Source organism: Hyla sarda, chromosome 12 (assembly GCF_029499605.1).
Source record: "Hyla sarda isolate aHylSar1 chromosome 12, aHylSar1.hap1, whole genome shotgun sequence".
NCBI classification, from domain to species: Eukaryota; Metazoa; Chordata; class Amphibia; order Anura; family Hylidae; genus Hyla; species Hyla sarda.
This window is the reverse complement of record NC_079200.1, coordinates 19,161,024-19,175,962: the sequence shown is the minus strand read 5'-3', so window position 1 is coordinate 19,175,962 and position 14,939 is coordinate 19,161,024. Positions and strand designations below refer to the sequence as shown.

At 42.4% G+C, this 14,939-nt stretch overlaps 1 protein-coding gene across 3 annotated transcripts in view; it reads left to right on the top strand.

The window, feature by feature from the left end:
• Nucleotides 1–14,343, top strand: part of ZNF281 (zinc finger protein 281) — a 46,411-nt gene extending 32,068 nt beyond the window's left edge. For all 3 annotated transcript variants that reach the window (XM_056547651.1, XM_056547649.1, XM_056547652.1), the window contains 4 exons: nucleotides 4,028–4,148; nucleotides 7,370–7,453; nucleotides 9,437–9,555; nucleotides 11,966–14,343. In XM_056547651.1, the coding sequence (XP_056403626.1) occupies nucleotides 4,028–4,148; nucleotides 7,370–7,453; nucleotides 9,437–9,555; nucleotides 11,966–13,591 (1,950 nt within the window). In that variant the 3' untranslated portion in view covers nucleotides 13,592–14,343. The remainder of the gene's footprint in view (nucleotides 1–4,027; nucleotides 4,149–7,369; nucleotides 7,454–9,436; nucleotides 9,556–11,965) is intronic.
• The last annotated feature ends 596 nt before the right edge of the window (nucleotides 14,344–14,939 follow it).

Below are 14,939 nucleotides of genomic sequence, written 5' to 3'. Positions count from 1 at the left end.
TATGGGAGGGGGCGTGGCGGCAGTCACGCCCACCACCATAGACTTGCATTTAGGGGACGGGCCATGACGTCACGATGCTCCGGCCCCTGTATCGCCCGTGTTGCGCACAGAGCGAGTTTTCTCTATGCAGTAATGAAAGCAGGCTGCTGCAGCCGAGATTCCGGGGGTCCCCAGTGGCGGGACCCCCTGCGATCTGACATCTTATCCCCTATCCTTTTTGATAGGGGATAAGATGTCCAGGGGCGGAGTACCCCTTTAAGCTTGCTGCTTTTAATTTATAAAAAGAAAGCACACACAACTTGTTATCCAGTGCAAAAAAGTATCCACCAGCCACCATGACTTAGAAAACAAATGGAAATGCTCAAAGCGCACAAAATAACACAAAACTGCGCAAAAAAAGTGCAATGTAATAGAACAGAAAACCAGTGTACATACATACAATGAGAAATGTCCCCCAATGGGGAGAATTTGTTTATACAGGTAAGACGCCATTCTTAAAGAGCTATTAAGTGTATGTTAACACGTACGCAGATTTGATGCGACGGATTTTCTGCTGCAGATTTCAGTGTAGACTAAATGACTGAGCGCAGCTTCTAATTGTCAGTTACAAATTCTGCGCATCAAATCTGTGCAGGATCCTGTATGTGTGAACGTACCCTAAGGGTCTATTCACAAGTACAGTATTCGGTGCAGATTTGATGCGCAGGATTTTCTGCTGCAGATTTCAATGTAAACTGACTGAACGCAGCTTAAAATCCTCTGCATCAAATCAGCACCGAATACTATGTGTGAATAGAGGAGAAGAAAAGGAGTATTCTCAAGGATAAGTTCAGCATAAAAAAAAAAATTTTTATTCACCTGCTACCTGTGCATTTCCAACAGTGCCAGTCCCCACTGCTGACATTAAAGGGGTATTCCGGTGGAAAAAAAAAAAATATATATATTTATATTTATTTATTATATATAAAAAAAAAACTGGCTACAAAAAATGTAAGATTTGTAAATTACTTCTATTAAAAAATAATCTTATCAGCTGCTGAGTTCTCTTCTATCTGACCACAGTGCTCTCTGCTGACGCCTCTGTCCATGTCAGGAATTGTCCAGAGCAGGAGCAAATCCCCATAGCAAACCTCTTCTACTCTGGACAGTTCCTGTCATGGGCAGAGGTGTCAGCAGAGAGCACCGTGGTCAGACTGAAAAGAACAACTCCGTTTCAGCAGCTAAGTACTGGTAGGATTAAGATTTTTTTTTTTATTAATAGAAGTCATTTACAAATCTACAATGAAAAAAGAGGTAGCGTGCACTCACCACAGGTAAACAGCTGCAGGCCCAAGGTCCGGGATCACCGCGGCATAGACGAAGAGGCCGGAAGAAGGACGTTCCTACGTCCGAAACAGCCGGCGTAGCCTCTGAGCGCCCCTTACCGTCTTCGTCTATGCCGCGGTGATCCCGGACCTTGGGCCTGCAGCTGTTTACCTGTGGTGAGTGCACGCTACCTCTTTTTTCATTGTACTATTGGATACTTTATCTAGTGTGTGCACCCCGCAGGTGCTGCTCTGTTATTTAACGGGTCCGGAGGCTGCCAGTGTATACCAGCGGTATCGTATAACTGCATGTTTAGCTGCACGGTGTGCTCTCTCCTCCTTTAGTGGTTTAGGTCATTTACAAATCTGTTTATCTTTCTGGAGGCCAGTTGATATGAAAAAAATAGTTTTTCACCGGAGTACCCCTCTTCTCTGACATGCAGGCAATGTTTGTTTAGCCAGTCACTGGTTAAGGTTGCAACCAGTCAATACAAGCAAATATGGAAGCTCACACACACTATAAGGCGGCATTCACATCTCGTTTTTTACATACGGGTGCCGGATCCGGCTGGGGGAGGGGAAAACCAGGCGCTCCCGTACCCCAGCCGGATCAGACCGTAAATCCATTTACTTTAATGAGCCGACCGGAGTCAAACGGTGACTCCGGTCGGCTCAGTTTTGAACCGTATCCAGTTTTGTGGCCGGACCTAAAACCATAGTACACTACGGTTTTCGGTCCGGTTGGGAAACTGGATACGGGTCAAAACTGAGCCGACCGGAGTCACCGTTTGACTCCAGTCGGCTCATTAAAGTAAATGGATATATGGGCTGATCCGGCTGGGGTACGGGAGTGCCCGGTTTTCCCCTCCCCCAGCCGGATCCGCCACCCGTATGTAAAAATAAAAGAGATGTGAATGCCGCCTAATACTGCATCAATTCTTCTTCTTTATAAATATGAAAATACAGCAGAACAATATAATCACCCAGTGTGGAACAGAAAAGAAACATCCGCAGGTAGTTACTAGGAGAGTTCATGGGCTTTCGAAAAAAAATTCCTTTTGCCGCTCCGCTGCTTGCTTCGTTCGCCGTCTCCATTCACCAGAAGGACAGGTGAGAATGTGTGCTACGTTTCAGAGGCGTAGCCTCTGAAACGTAGCACACTTTCTCACCTGTCCTTCTGGTGAATGGAGACGGCGAACGAAGCAAGCAGTGAAGCGGCAAATGGAATTGATGCAGTATTATAGTGTGTGTGTTTCCTTTTTCACTGGTTACGATTGGTCACATCTAGTGTTATATGGAGAATTTATCCTCAAGAATACCCCCTTTTAGAATGTTTACATGCTCATAACTAGCAGCTAGTTTCCTGCTGCAAAAAAATCCACCGCGAGTTACGCAACCATTCACGTGTATGGGCCTACAAAGAGTCCGCCATAGTGTCAGATTTGCAGACTGCCAGTGGACCTGTTGGAATGAATGGTAGCGCAAAACCGGCTGCTAGTTACGAGTGTGTGAACGTCCCTGTAATCTAAACTGGACTAGGATGTGTAGAACGCTGTTGGCCATTAAAGGGGTTATCCAGGAAAATACTTTTTTATATATATATATATCTCAATGAACTGGCTCCAGAAAGATAAACAGATTTGTAAATGATTTTAATTAAAAAATCTTAATACTTTCAGTACTTATGAGCTTCTGAAGTTAAGGTTGTTCTTTTCTGTCTATGTCCTCTCTGATGACACCTGTCTCGGGAACCGCCCGGTTTAGAAGCAAATCCCCAAAGCAAACCTCTTCTAAACTGGGCGGTTCCCGAGACACGTGTCATCAGAGAGCACTTAGACAGAAAAGAACAACCTTAACTTAAGAAGCTCATAAGTACTGAAAGGATTAAGATTTTTTAAGGTGTTAAAGTAGTGTTTCCCAACCAGGCTGCCTCCAGCTGAACCACAACTCCCAGTATGCAGCCCACGGCATGCTGATAGTTGTAGTTTTTCAACAGTTGAGGGCAACCTGGTTGGGAAACACGGTTAGAGACTGTGTAAAGGTCTATTCACACGGAAGGATTTCCTATTGCGGAATTCCGCAATGGGAGCGCGGAATCCCATAGAAGTCTCTCTATGGGCTTTAATTTGAGGCGGAATTCCACAAGCGGAAATTCTGCTGTGTTAATAGACCCTCAATCTTTGGATACTGGTTAAAGGGGTACTCCGCTGGAAAACATTTTCTTTTAAATCAACTGGTGCCAGAAAGTTTAAACAGTTGTAAATTACTTCATTTAAAAATCTTAACCCTTCCAGCATTTATCAGCTGCTATATAATACACAGGAAGTTCTTATCTTTTGAGTTTCCTTTCTGTCTGACCACAGTGCTCTCCGCTGCCACCTCTGTCTACATCAGGAACTGTCCGGAGCAGGAGCAAGTCCCCATAGCAAACCACCTGACGTGGACAACAGAGAGCACTTGGTGTTAGACAGAAAGGAAATTCAAAAAGAAAAGAACTTCCTGTGTATTATAGAGCAGCTGAGAAGTACTGGAAGGATTGGGATTTTTTTTTTCATAGGAGTAATTTGCAAATCTGTTTAACTTTCTGGCACCAGTTGATTAAAGAGAAAATCGTTTTCCAGTGGAGTACCCCTTTAAGACACTCCTGCTGTAGAACAGTTTACAAGTTGTACAAATATTGGAATTTTCCGGGAGCAAATCTAATTGACCTCCTTTCTTTTCAGTCTTTAGGTGAAGGTGAAGCTGCTAATATGTCTCCAAATCAGAAACCTCATATATGTGAACACTGCAGTGCTGCTTTTAGAAGTTCCTATCATCTACGCAGGCATGTGCTTATACATACAGGTAAACAGAAGCTTCTAGAAGTACTCTTAATAATCCGTGCCTGGAAATCTACTTCCTGGACCATTTTATACCCAGCAGTCATGAATGGAAAGTAGTCATGTTAGACCCCTTTCACAGCGCCGGTATGCTCTGGCAAATTCGACCATCAAACTCCATATATGTATACAGTACAGTGGTCCCTCAACATACGATGGTAATCCGTTCCAAATGGACCATCATTTGTTGAAACCATCGTATGTTGAGGGATCCGTGCAATGTAAAGTATAGGACAGTGGTCTACAACCCTCGGACCTCCAGATGTTGCAAAACTACAACACCCATAGGTTGAAGACCACTGTTAAAGGAAGTTGTACTCACCTGTCCCTGACGTTCCGGACCGTCACCGCTGCCCTGGATGTCGCCGTCCATCGCTGTTGCCGTGTCCCCGAGGTGTCCCCGACGCTCCGGTAAGGCCTCTGCTTCCCCAGCATCCGCGCGCTCCGTTGCCGCCATCACGTCGCTACGTACGCAGCTCCTATTGGATGACAAGACGGCGTGCGCAGCGACGTGATGACGACGATGGAGAGCGCTGACGATGCAGGGGATCCCGAAGAGGACGCACCGGAGTCCCGAGGACAGGTAAGTGATCGTCAGCGGACCACACTGGGCACCGTAAACGGCTTTCCGGTGGCAGCTGAAGCAGTCTGCGCTGCCGGATAGCAGTTTATGCGATGGCCCCGACATACAAAAGCATTGTATGTTAATGCTGCCTCTGAGAGGTCATCGTACATTGAAATGATCGTATGTCGGGGCCATCGTAGGTCGAGGGGGGTCACTGTACGTGTGTGTGTGTATGTGTATATATATATATATATATATATATATATATATATATATATATATATATATATATATATATATATATATATTTTTTTTTTTACATTTTGCTGGAGCATACCGGCAAATAACGGGTCCCGATAGACCCCATTGTATTCAATAGAAGCTGTTATTTTTGGAGAGAAAAAGACGGTGCAAGCACGATTTCTCCGTCTTTTCTCCATCCTAAAATAACGGACTTCACACTTTCGGAGATAGTCGGCAGCGTGAACGTAGCCTTTCAGAAAAGCTGTGAATTTTTTTGCATGTATAAAATCCAAATTGCAGTGTCAAGCACGTGGATGAGGTTTTGGCAGTCTCCACGTTCTGTGAATGATTTTTTTTCTTCGCGAGTAATCGTAAGTGTTAATTGCTGTTGCAGATTTTCTGCTCTGAATACACTTGTTAAAAGAAGTACTCCAGTGCGTTAAAACTTGTCCTTTATCCAAAGGAGGATCGCTGGGACCCCCCACAATCTCCTGCACGGCAGTCACAAGGAAGGGGGCGTGCCGACCCCACAGGAAGCCGCGGGTGACACGCCAACTCCGTGTATCTCTATGGCAGACCTGGAGATACAGCCTTCGGGTATCTCGGGCTCCCCATAGAGATACATGGAGGGGGCGTATTGGGTCCAGTCAACGGCAATCTAAAACTTATGCCCCATTCTTTTTACTGCCTTGAGTCTTCTTTTAATGTTTGGGTGATATCTGCATGTAGCATTTACAGACTTTGCAACTTTTTGAGTAAATTTAAAGGGGTACTCCACTGGAAATCTTTTATTTTTTTTTATTTTATTTTTTTAATTGGTGCCAGAAAGTTAAACAGATTTGAAAATTACTTCTATTTAAAAATCTTAAACTTTCCAGTACTTATCATCTGCTAAATGCTCCACAGGAAGTTCTTTTCTTTTTGAATTTCTTTTCTGTCTGACCACAGTGCTCTCTGCTGACACCTCTGTCCATTTTTAGGAATTGTCCAGAGTAGGAGCAAATCACCATAGAAAACCTATACTGCTCGGGACAGTTCCTAAAATGGACAGTGGTGTCAGCAGGGAGCACTGTGGACAGACAGAAAGGAAATTCAAAAAAGAAAAAAAACTCTTCCTGCGGAGCATACAGCAGCTAAGTACTGGAAGGATTAAGATTTTTAAATAGAAGTAATTTACAAATCTGTTTAACTTTCTGGCACCAGTTGATTTAAGAAATTTTTTTTTTTCCAGAGGAGTACCCCTTTAACTTGGTCAAACTAAAAAAGCTAAATATGTGCCGAGTTTTTGACGCAAGTCTATGTATAAAAATAGTCCAAATCCGGCAAAAACTCCACACACAGTTAGAGATGAACGAAGTTAGTGATTCGATTTGTCACGAACTTCTCGGCTCGGCAGTTGATGACTTTTCCTGCATAAATTAGTTCAGCTTTCAGGTGCTCCGGTGGCTGGAAAAGGTGGATACAGTCCTAAGAGAGTCTCCAGCCACCGGAGCATCTGAAAGCTGAACTAATTTATGCAGGATAAAGATGGCAAGAGTCGAGAAGTTCGTGACGAATCGAATCGTTGTAACTTAGCTCATCTCTAGTCATGGTGATGCTACCTGTAAACATACATCCTACACAAAACTGTAGTCTCAAATGTAAATCATATACTGTATCCTTTATTGAAGTCACATTAAAGGGGTACTCCGGTGGAAAACTTTATTTATTTATTTTTTTAAATCAACTGGCGCCAGAAAGTTACAGATTTGTAAATTACTTCTATTAAAAAATCTTAATCCTTCCAGTACTTATCAGCTGCTGAATACTACAGAGGAAATTATTTTCTTTTTGGAACACAGTACTCTCTGCTGACATCTCTGTCCATTTTAGGAACTGTCCAGAGCAGCATATGTTTGCTATGGGGATTTTCTCCCACTCTGAACAGTTCTTAAAATGGACAGAGATGTCAGCAGAGAGCACTGTGCTCGTGATGTAAGCAGAGAGCTCTGTGTTCCAAAAAGAAAATAATTTCCGGCAGCTAATAAGTACTCCAAGGATTAAGATTTTTATATAGAAGTAATTTACAAATCTGTTTAACTTTCTGGCACCAGTTGATTTAAAATAAATAAATAAATTTCCACGGCAGTACCCCTTTAATGATATGTTTACAAAGACTATATACATTTTAAATATTAATATGCTGCGAGTTATCTGGGACTATTGGGATGCGTTTAGGTGATCAGTAAGGACCTGACCAATCCCTCAATGCATGTTGCATTTGTTCCACGTTCTGGCCCTTGTAAATATTTGCAGGCATTTTTGTACTTGCTATTTCTGTCAATAGTTCTTTGCTAAATTCCTGTCTTATACTCATTTTTACATTTTTCTTCCCTTAGGTGAAAGACCATTTCAGTGCAGTCAATGCAATATGAGTTTCATACAGAAATATTTACTTCAGCGGCATGAAAAAATACATAGCGGTATGTAAATAGTGGTTGTGTGTAATGTGCATTGCTATTGTTGAAGAACTTGTCATTTTTATGTATTGTATTCTGCATGTAGATACGTCATCCCCCCCCCACCCCCCGTAGACTTGCATTGAGGGGGCGGGGCGTGACGTCATGAGGGGCGGGGCTGTGATGTCACAAGCTCCCGGTTCCAGCGTGCGGAACAGTTTCTTACAAACGCTGAGCAGTGGAGTACCCCTTCTAAGGCCAAAGCCCATTTTGGCCTTTAAAGGGGTACTCCGATGGGAAAAAAAAAATTAAGAACTGTCCAGAGCAGCATATGTTTGCTATGGGGATTTTCTCCTACTCTGGACACTTCTTAAAATGGTCAGAGGTGTCAGCAGAGAGCACTGTGTTCCAAAATGAAGTAATAGAAGTAATTTACAAATCTGTTTAACTTTCTGGCACCAGTTGATTAAAAAAAAACTCCACCTTCTAAGAGCCTTAACGGACCCATATGAGGGCTTGCTTATTTGCGTAACCAATTGTACTTTGTAATGACAAAACATTATTATATATTTGGGGGGGGGGGTGATAAGAAACTCGCAATTTTTCAACTGTTTTTTTTATTTTTTTTACACATAGCACTTTATGGTAGAACTTAAAACTGACATGTTCTGTCTGTTCTTTGGATTAATATGACTTAAATTATTCAAATCTTTACAAACTTCTCTATTTTATACACAAAAAAAATCAGACTTTTAAAACAAAATGAGTTTAAAATTGCCCTATTCTGAACCCCAATAGCTTTTATTTAAAAATAGAGATGAGCGAACTTACAGTAAATTCGATTCGTCACGAACTTCTCGGCTCGGCAGTTGATGACTTATCCTGCATAAATTAGTTCAGCCTTCAGGTGCTCCGGTGGGCTGGAAAAGGTTGATACAGTCCTAGGAAACATTCTCCTAGGACTGTATCCACCTTTTCCAGCCCACGGGAACACCTGAAAGCTGAACTAATTTACGCAGGATAAGTCATCAACTGCCGAGCCGAGAAGTTCGTGACGAATCGAATTTACTGTAAGTTTGCTCATCTCTAGTTAAAAATATAATATATATTTTATTAAAACTTCTTGATGTACTTTTTTTGTCCCCACATGGGGCTATTGATTGTAATCTTTACATTGCAAATATTGAACTGTTCTATACATAGGCATATCACTGATCAGTGTTATCTGCAATCTACTTCTCTGGTCTGCTTAGAAGGCCATTGTGCTGGTTGCCATCTTCCAACCCCATCTACAATCAGATTAGACCAGAATGCATCAGTGTAGTTACCATTGAATTTAAGGGGTATTCCAGGAAAAAAACATTTTTATATATCAACTGGCTCCAGAAAGTTAAACAGATTTGTAAATTACTTCTATTAAAAAATCTTAATCCTTCTAATAATTATCAGCTGCTGAAGTTTAGTTGTTCTTTTCTGTCTGGCAACAGTGCTCTCTGCTGACATCTCTGCTTGTCTCAGGAACTGCACAGAGTAGAAGAGGTTTGCTATGGGGATTTGCTTCTACTCTGGACAGTTCCCGAGACACGTGTCATCAGAGAGACTGTATCTATAACAAGGGGGCATCCTCTCCGTTTAGAGGAAAGAAGGTTTCTACACCAGCACTGACGGGGGTTCTTTACTGTAACAGCAGTGAGATTGTGGAATTCTCTCCCGGAGGAGGTGGTCATGGGGAACTCTGTAAAAGAATTTAAAAGGGGTCTGGATGCATTTTTGGAGAGTAAGAACATTGCTGGTTATGTAAATTAGATTTATAGGGACAGTTAATAAAAAGTTAATGGGCTACAGGACTGGGTTTCCACACACAATCCACAAAGAATAAAAAGTCTATCTCTAAAACATCAGAGCGGCTGCTTGAGTTAAAACTCCTACACATAAGTGGCGTTAGGGAGCGGGTACTATTATGCCAGCAACATGTTTTCATTACTGTGCTTTGGCTTCACTTTTCAGGTGAAAAACCTTTTAACTGTGATCAGTGCAACATGAAATTTATTCAGAAATACCACATGGAGCGACACAAGAGGACACACAGCGGAGAAAAGCCATACAAGTGTGACACTTGTCAGCAGGTATGCAATTCATTTATAGCTTTCTATACTGAAAGAACCCCAAAATTGTATCTCTGTTCTGCACGTGGCGGTTTGCCTTGCATGCTGGTCCATATATGTATATAGTTCCATTTGATATACAGCTAAAAAGCCAGTAGGGGAATAGGCAGACTGCTTAGGCTGGGTTCACACTGCAAAATTCTACTCTGAAATTCCGGTGCAGCATAGTCACATTACTGTTAGGATAGGGGATAAGATGTCTGTTCGCTGGGAACCCCCCCGATCTCGGCTGCAGCACCCGGCGTTCGTTTAGAGCATCTGGTGCAGTGCCGGATGCTCATGACATCTCAGCCACGCCTACTCAATGCAAGTCTATGGGAGGGGGCGTGAAGTCTGTCACACCTCCTCCCGTAGACTTGCATTGAGGGGGCGTGGCCGTGACATCAAAAGCCTCCGCCCCGCATCGCCAGTCATCAGACACGGAGCGAAGTTCACTCCGTCCACCAGATGTCTGGGGTGCAGCAGGGAGATCGTGGGGGTTCCCAGAGGTGGGACCCCCGTGATCAAACATCTTATCCTCACCCCAAACACCCCCCCCCTGCGCGTAGTGTGGTGTACGCTGATCTGTTTCATGCTTAACGTGCCCGAATCCGCCGCGTCGTACGGCCATAATCTTCTATTTTCGGTATATGCTAATGAGGTGCTAACTGGCGCTCTGACGTCAGCGTTTCTGGCCGCAGCGCCGCCCATCTCATCAATATTCCTCCCCTCTCTTCATTAGCACCTCATTAGCATATACCGAAAATAGAAGATTACGGCCGTACGGTGCGGTGGATCCGGGCACGGTAAGCATGAAACTGATCAGCATCCCCCGCACTACCAGCCAGTACCACTGGTTAGTGCGGGGGGAGAAAGCTGACAGTTTTCCTTCAGTTTCCGCTTTTTTTTTTTTTTTTTTTGTGAAGACCCAATTAAGGAGAACCAGTTGGTTCCCCTGTTATGTCTGTTTCAATAAACTCCTCATGAATTGTGTAGTGCCTCTGTTATTATTCCCTGAAATGTATAAATGGACAACTGATTCCCATTCCCATTGGTTATAGGGTAGTTGTTGTTGTTGTTGTTGTTGTAGTTGTTGTAGTTGTTGTAGTTGTTGTAGTTGTTGTAGTTGTTGTAGTTGTTGTAGTTGTTGTAGTTGTTGTAGTTGTTGTTGTTGTAGTTGTTGTAGTTGTTGTAGTTGTTGTGGTAGTGGTAGTGGTAGTGGTAGTGGTTGTAGTTGTAGTTGTAGTTGTTGTAGTTGTTGTTGTTGCAGTAGTTGTAGTAGTAGCTGTTGCTGTAGTAGTAGCTGTTGCTGTAGTAGTAGCTGTTGCTGTAGTAGTAGCTGTTGCTGTAGTAGTAGCTGTTGCTGTAGTAGTAGCTGTTGCTGTAGTAGTAGCTGTTGCTGTAGTAGTAGCTGTTGCTGTAGTAGTAGCTGTTGTTGTTGTTGCAGTAGTAGTTGTTGTTTCCCCTGCTGTCTGACTCTGTGAAAACTAGTTGAACAGTGTGTGAAGGCTTCTCAAATGGGTGTTATAGTTCCCATCACCAATGAAAAGTTATTCACATGTAACATAACAGAGGAAGCATTGAATGGGGTATTCCAGTGAAAAACTTGTTTTTTTTTTCATATCAACTGGGGCCAGAAAGTTAAACAGATCTGTAAATGACTTCAATAAAAAAAAAAAATCTGAATCCTTCCAGTACTTATCAGCTGCTAAAGTTTTGTTATTTTCTAACAGTGCTTTCTGCTGACATTTGTCTGTCTCAGGAACTGTCCAGAGTAGGAACAAATCCCCATAGCAAACATCTCCTACTCTGATTTGTTCCTGAGACAGAAAGAGGAGTCAGCAGAGAGCACTGTTGCCAGACAGAAAAGAACAACTCAACTACAACCGCTGATGAGTACTTGAAGGATGAAGTTTTTTTTTTTATAGAAGTACTTTACAAATCTGTTTAACTTTCTAGAGCCAGTTGATATGATTTATTTTTTATTTTAATTTTTTTACTGGAATACCCCTTTAATGCAGAATTGCAGTATCAAAAAAGCTACAAATGTATTTTTCTTAGTGAGATATAAGTTGAGAGCGTATAGATCAGTGGACTCCAACCTGCGGACCTCCAGATGTTGCAAAAGTACAACTCCCAGCATGCCCGGACAGCTGTTGGCTGTCCGGGCATGCTGGGAGTTGTAGTTTTGCAACATCTGGAGGTCCGCAGGTTGGAGACCACTGGTATAGATCATCTTTAACGGAGTGACGACGTATGGCTGACCTTTCAGGTCATCTGTTTTATGCGTTGTTGTTTTTATTTTTTTTAAATGTTGCATTCGTTAAGCATTCTACTTTTTGTTTGTTTTTAATGTTGCATTCATTAAGCATTCTACTTTTTGTTTTGACAGTTCTTCTCAAGAACAGATCGGTTGCTGAAGCACAAAAGGACATGTGGGGAAAACATGATTAAAGGATCATTGGAGCCTGGGTCATCAAATCCTAGTATGGATAATTTGTCTGGCAACTATGATTTATCTCAGGGAAATTCCCATTATTCTGGGCGCAAGAAAAGCAAGTCCAGAAATGGTTCCTCTCACAAGGACAATAAGCAAGGCAACAAATTGAACGAGGCACATTTGGCAGCAGGTCTCGACATTCAGAGTTATGCAGTGGATGGTTCAATCGTGTCTTCCAGTAGTGGTTCGTCCAACACTGGCATTGAAGACTTGGATTCCAAGGGGTCAAAATTGGTGTTCAAGAAGGTCAACAGGAAACTAGGAGATAAGAATGATCTCTCTTTGGAGTCTCAGTCTGCTAACATGGGTATTCATAAACTTTCAGATAAACCCAACAGTCCTCTTGACATGGTGGGGAATAGCAATGTAGACACCATGAACCTCCTTCATAGTTCAGGTAACAAAGGTGCTACAAGTAGCAATTACGATGATGCAATGCAGTTCCTGAAAAAAAGGAGGTATTTGCAGGCCTCCAGCAGCAACAATGCCTACGCTGTGAATGTTGGGCATATGGTGGCACAACAGTCGGTCATTCAGTCTGCAGTTTCCAGTGTTATCGATGGGGACAACCCACTAACTCTTATTGATTCCCAGTCGTTGAATGTTGAGATCAAGAACTGTCATGACAAATCTGTCATTCCCGATGAGGTTCTCCAGAGTATCTTGGATCACTACACTCATAAATCGGTTGGCCATCCAGATGTCTCCTTCAACATTGCAGAACACCACATAGAGCTTCAGACGGCAGGCGACAACAGTGATATGGTGCAGGAGGAGAATGTCTGTTCAGACTCGCAATCTACATCAAATGACAAAACTAACATGTTTCAGGAGTATTCAAAGTACCTTCAGCAAGCGTTGGAAAGAACAAGCCATACAACTTCATTCCCACTGGGGCCGAGTTTACAGTTTGTAAGCCTATCTTCATCTCTTGCCAATCATTCTCTCTTTCCCGACAAACAGATTTACACTACATCTCCTCTCGACTGTGGGTTCAGCCAGTCGGTAACGTCAGTATTACCGTCCACATTGCCAAAGTCGCACTTTGGCATGGTAGTGGGCCCCCAAACTGGTTTTTCTTTATCGCTGGAGGCGCAGCAGTTGACTCCTTCACAAGAGTTGGCTGATCAGATAGACTCGCAGAAATCCTTAGAAACATCCTCCAGTTACCAGATTTCATCTCAGGAATTGAACGGGCAGAAGGATCAGCAAAAGGGCCTGGAGTCCTCTTCAGGTTTCCACCTTCAACCTCAGGATTTGGCCAATTCCCTAGAACAACACAAAGATATCAGACAACATGCCACGTGCCAGATCGAGAACTTTGCACAAGCATTTGGTTCTCAATTTAAGTCTGGAAGCAGGGTGCCAATATCATTTAACACTAGCACTGATGGGGGGGTGGATCAGAGGTTGAGGACTTCAACTCCAGAATTCTCAGGGTACACAAATTTGCTATCTGACGTAAATGAAACAGGTAGTACGAGAGTCAAGACGTCATCTAGTCAGAGCTTCAGGTGAGGCTGTGAGTTTGCCAGACATTCGAGGTCTTTTAAACCATGGTGTATTTTTTATTTTAACACTGCCATTTAGAATGTTTCTACACAATCGTAATAAGAGTTATGTAATCTATGCCCTGTCAATGCAATTTTTTTTTTTAATTATGAAAGTATTGTGATAGTTCAGCTTGTACCCGAACTTTTAAAGAAAGATTAGATAGTGGGGGAGGGGGAGGGACGGGGAACAGGGTAGCCAAACATGATTTGGGGGCAACTGCTCTGCAGGCAGTTTTCTTTTATTTTTATTTTTTTTTGTTTTTTTATTCGATTTGCAAATTTCCAGAGGGACAGTCAAAAATGCCCATTGTCAGACTGTGGATAAATCAAAATATATGAGATGAATTTTTATGACAAATTATTGGACTCAGGAATGGGATTTTTGAGCTGAAGGCACATAATGAGTTTAATGAAGATTCCTCTCACTTTAAACAGCGCAACTTTATTCCTCCCGTTCATCATAAAGACGTCATACCCTTCAGAGTAGGTCACACCTCTAGCCTGTATTCCAGTCTATATTTAATATTCTCGGCAATAGCTTTAAATTTACTTATCAGGTTTGTTGTTTTTGTTTTTTTGACAAATTATGTATGTACAGTGTTTATTTTATTTTTTCCTTTTGATATACCTCATTTTTACTGTTCATGCAGCATTCAGGAACATGTATTTTGCAATATCGTTAAAAAATAATAAAAAGAAACCATTGTGTTCAAATTATTTTATAGAAGTGTGCGAAATGTTGTAAGAATACAGCAAAGTTGCCTTTGTATTAGGTGAGCAGACTGCAATTGGCTCAGCCACAACCAAGAAATGCAAAAAAGAAAAATTTTCAGGAAAAAAGTCAGATTAGAAGGGCAATTGCCATTCTGTAAGTGCAGCGCAAGTGAAGTCCTGGTGTACGTCCAGCGCACAAAGACCCCGATAATGAAGCGGATATTGTGGCAAAAAGGTACATAGTGTAAGATTGTAATTCTCATTGAGCTTCAGTTATGGCACTTGAATGCCAACTGTGCCACCCAAAAATAACATTTTTATTAAGTACCTGTCACCAAATACTCTGTTCTAAACTAACTCACGCTATGTTCCCTAACTACTCCTAACACCTCTCCCACCCTTTAAAAAAAAAAGAGAGAAATTCAGAGCTTTAAAAAGCTGTGTATCATACCTTTCTTCTTGCTGACAGTGCAGTTTCCCAGCAGGAGAAAGTGGGCTTTTCCCAGCAGGCATGACTCCACTGAAGCCTACTGGGGGACCACTTCCGCCCTCACATGATTGCAGTGCTGTGATTAATAGAAGACATCAGGCTCTGTGCA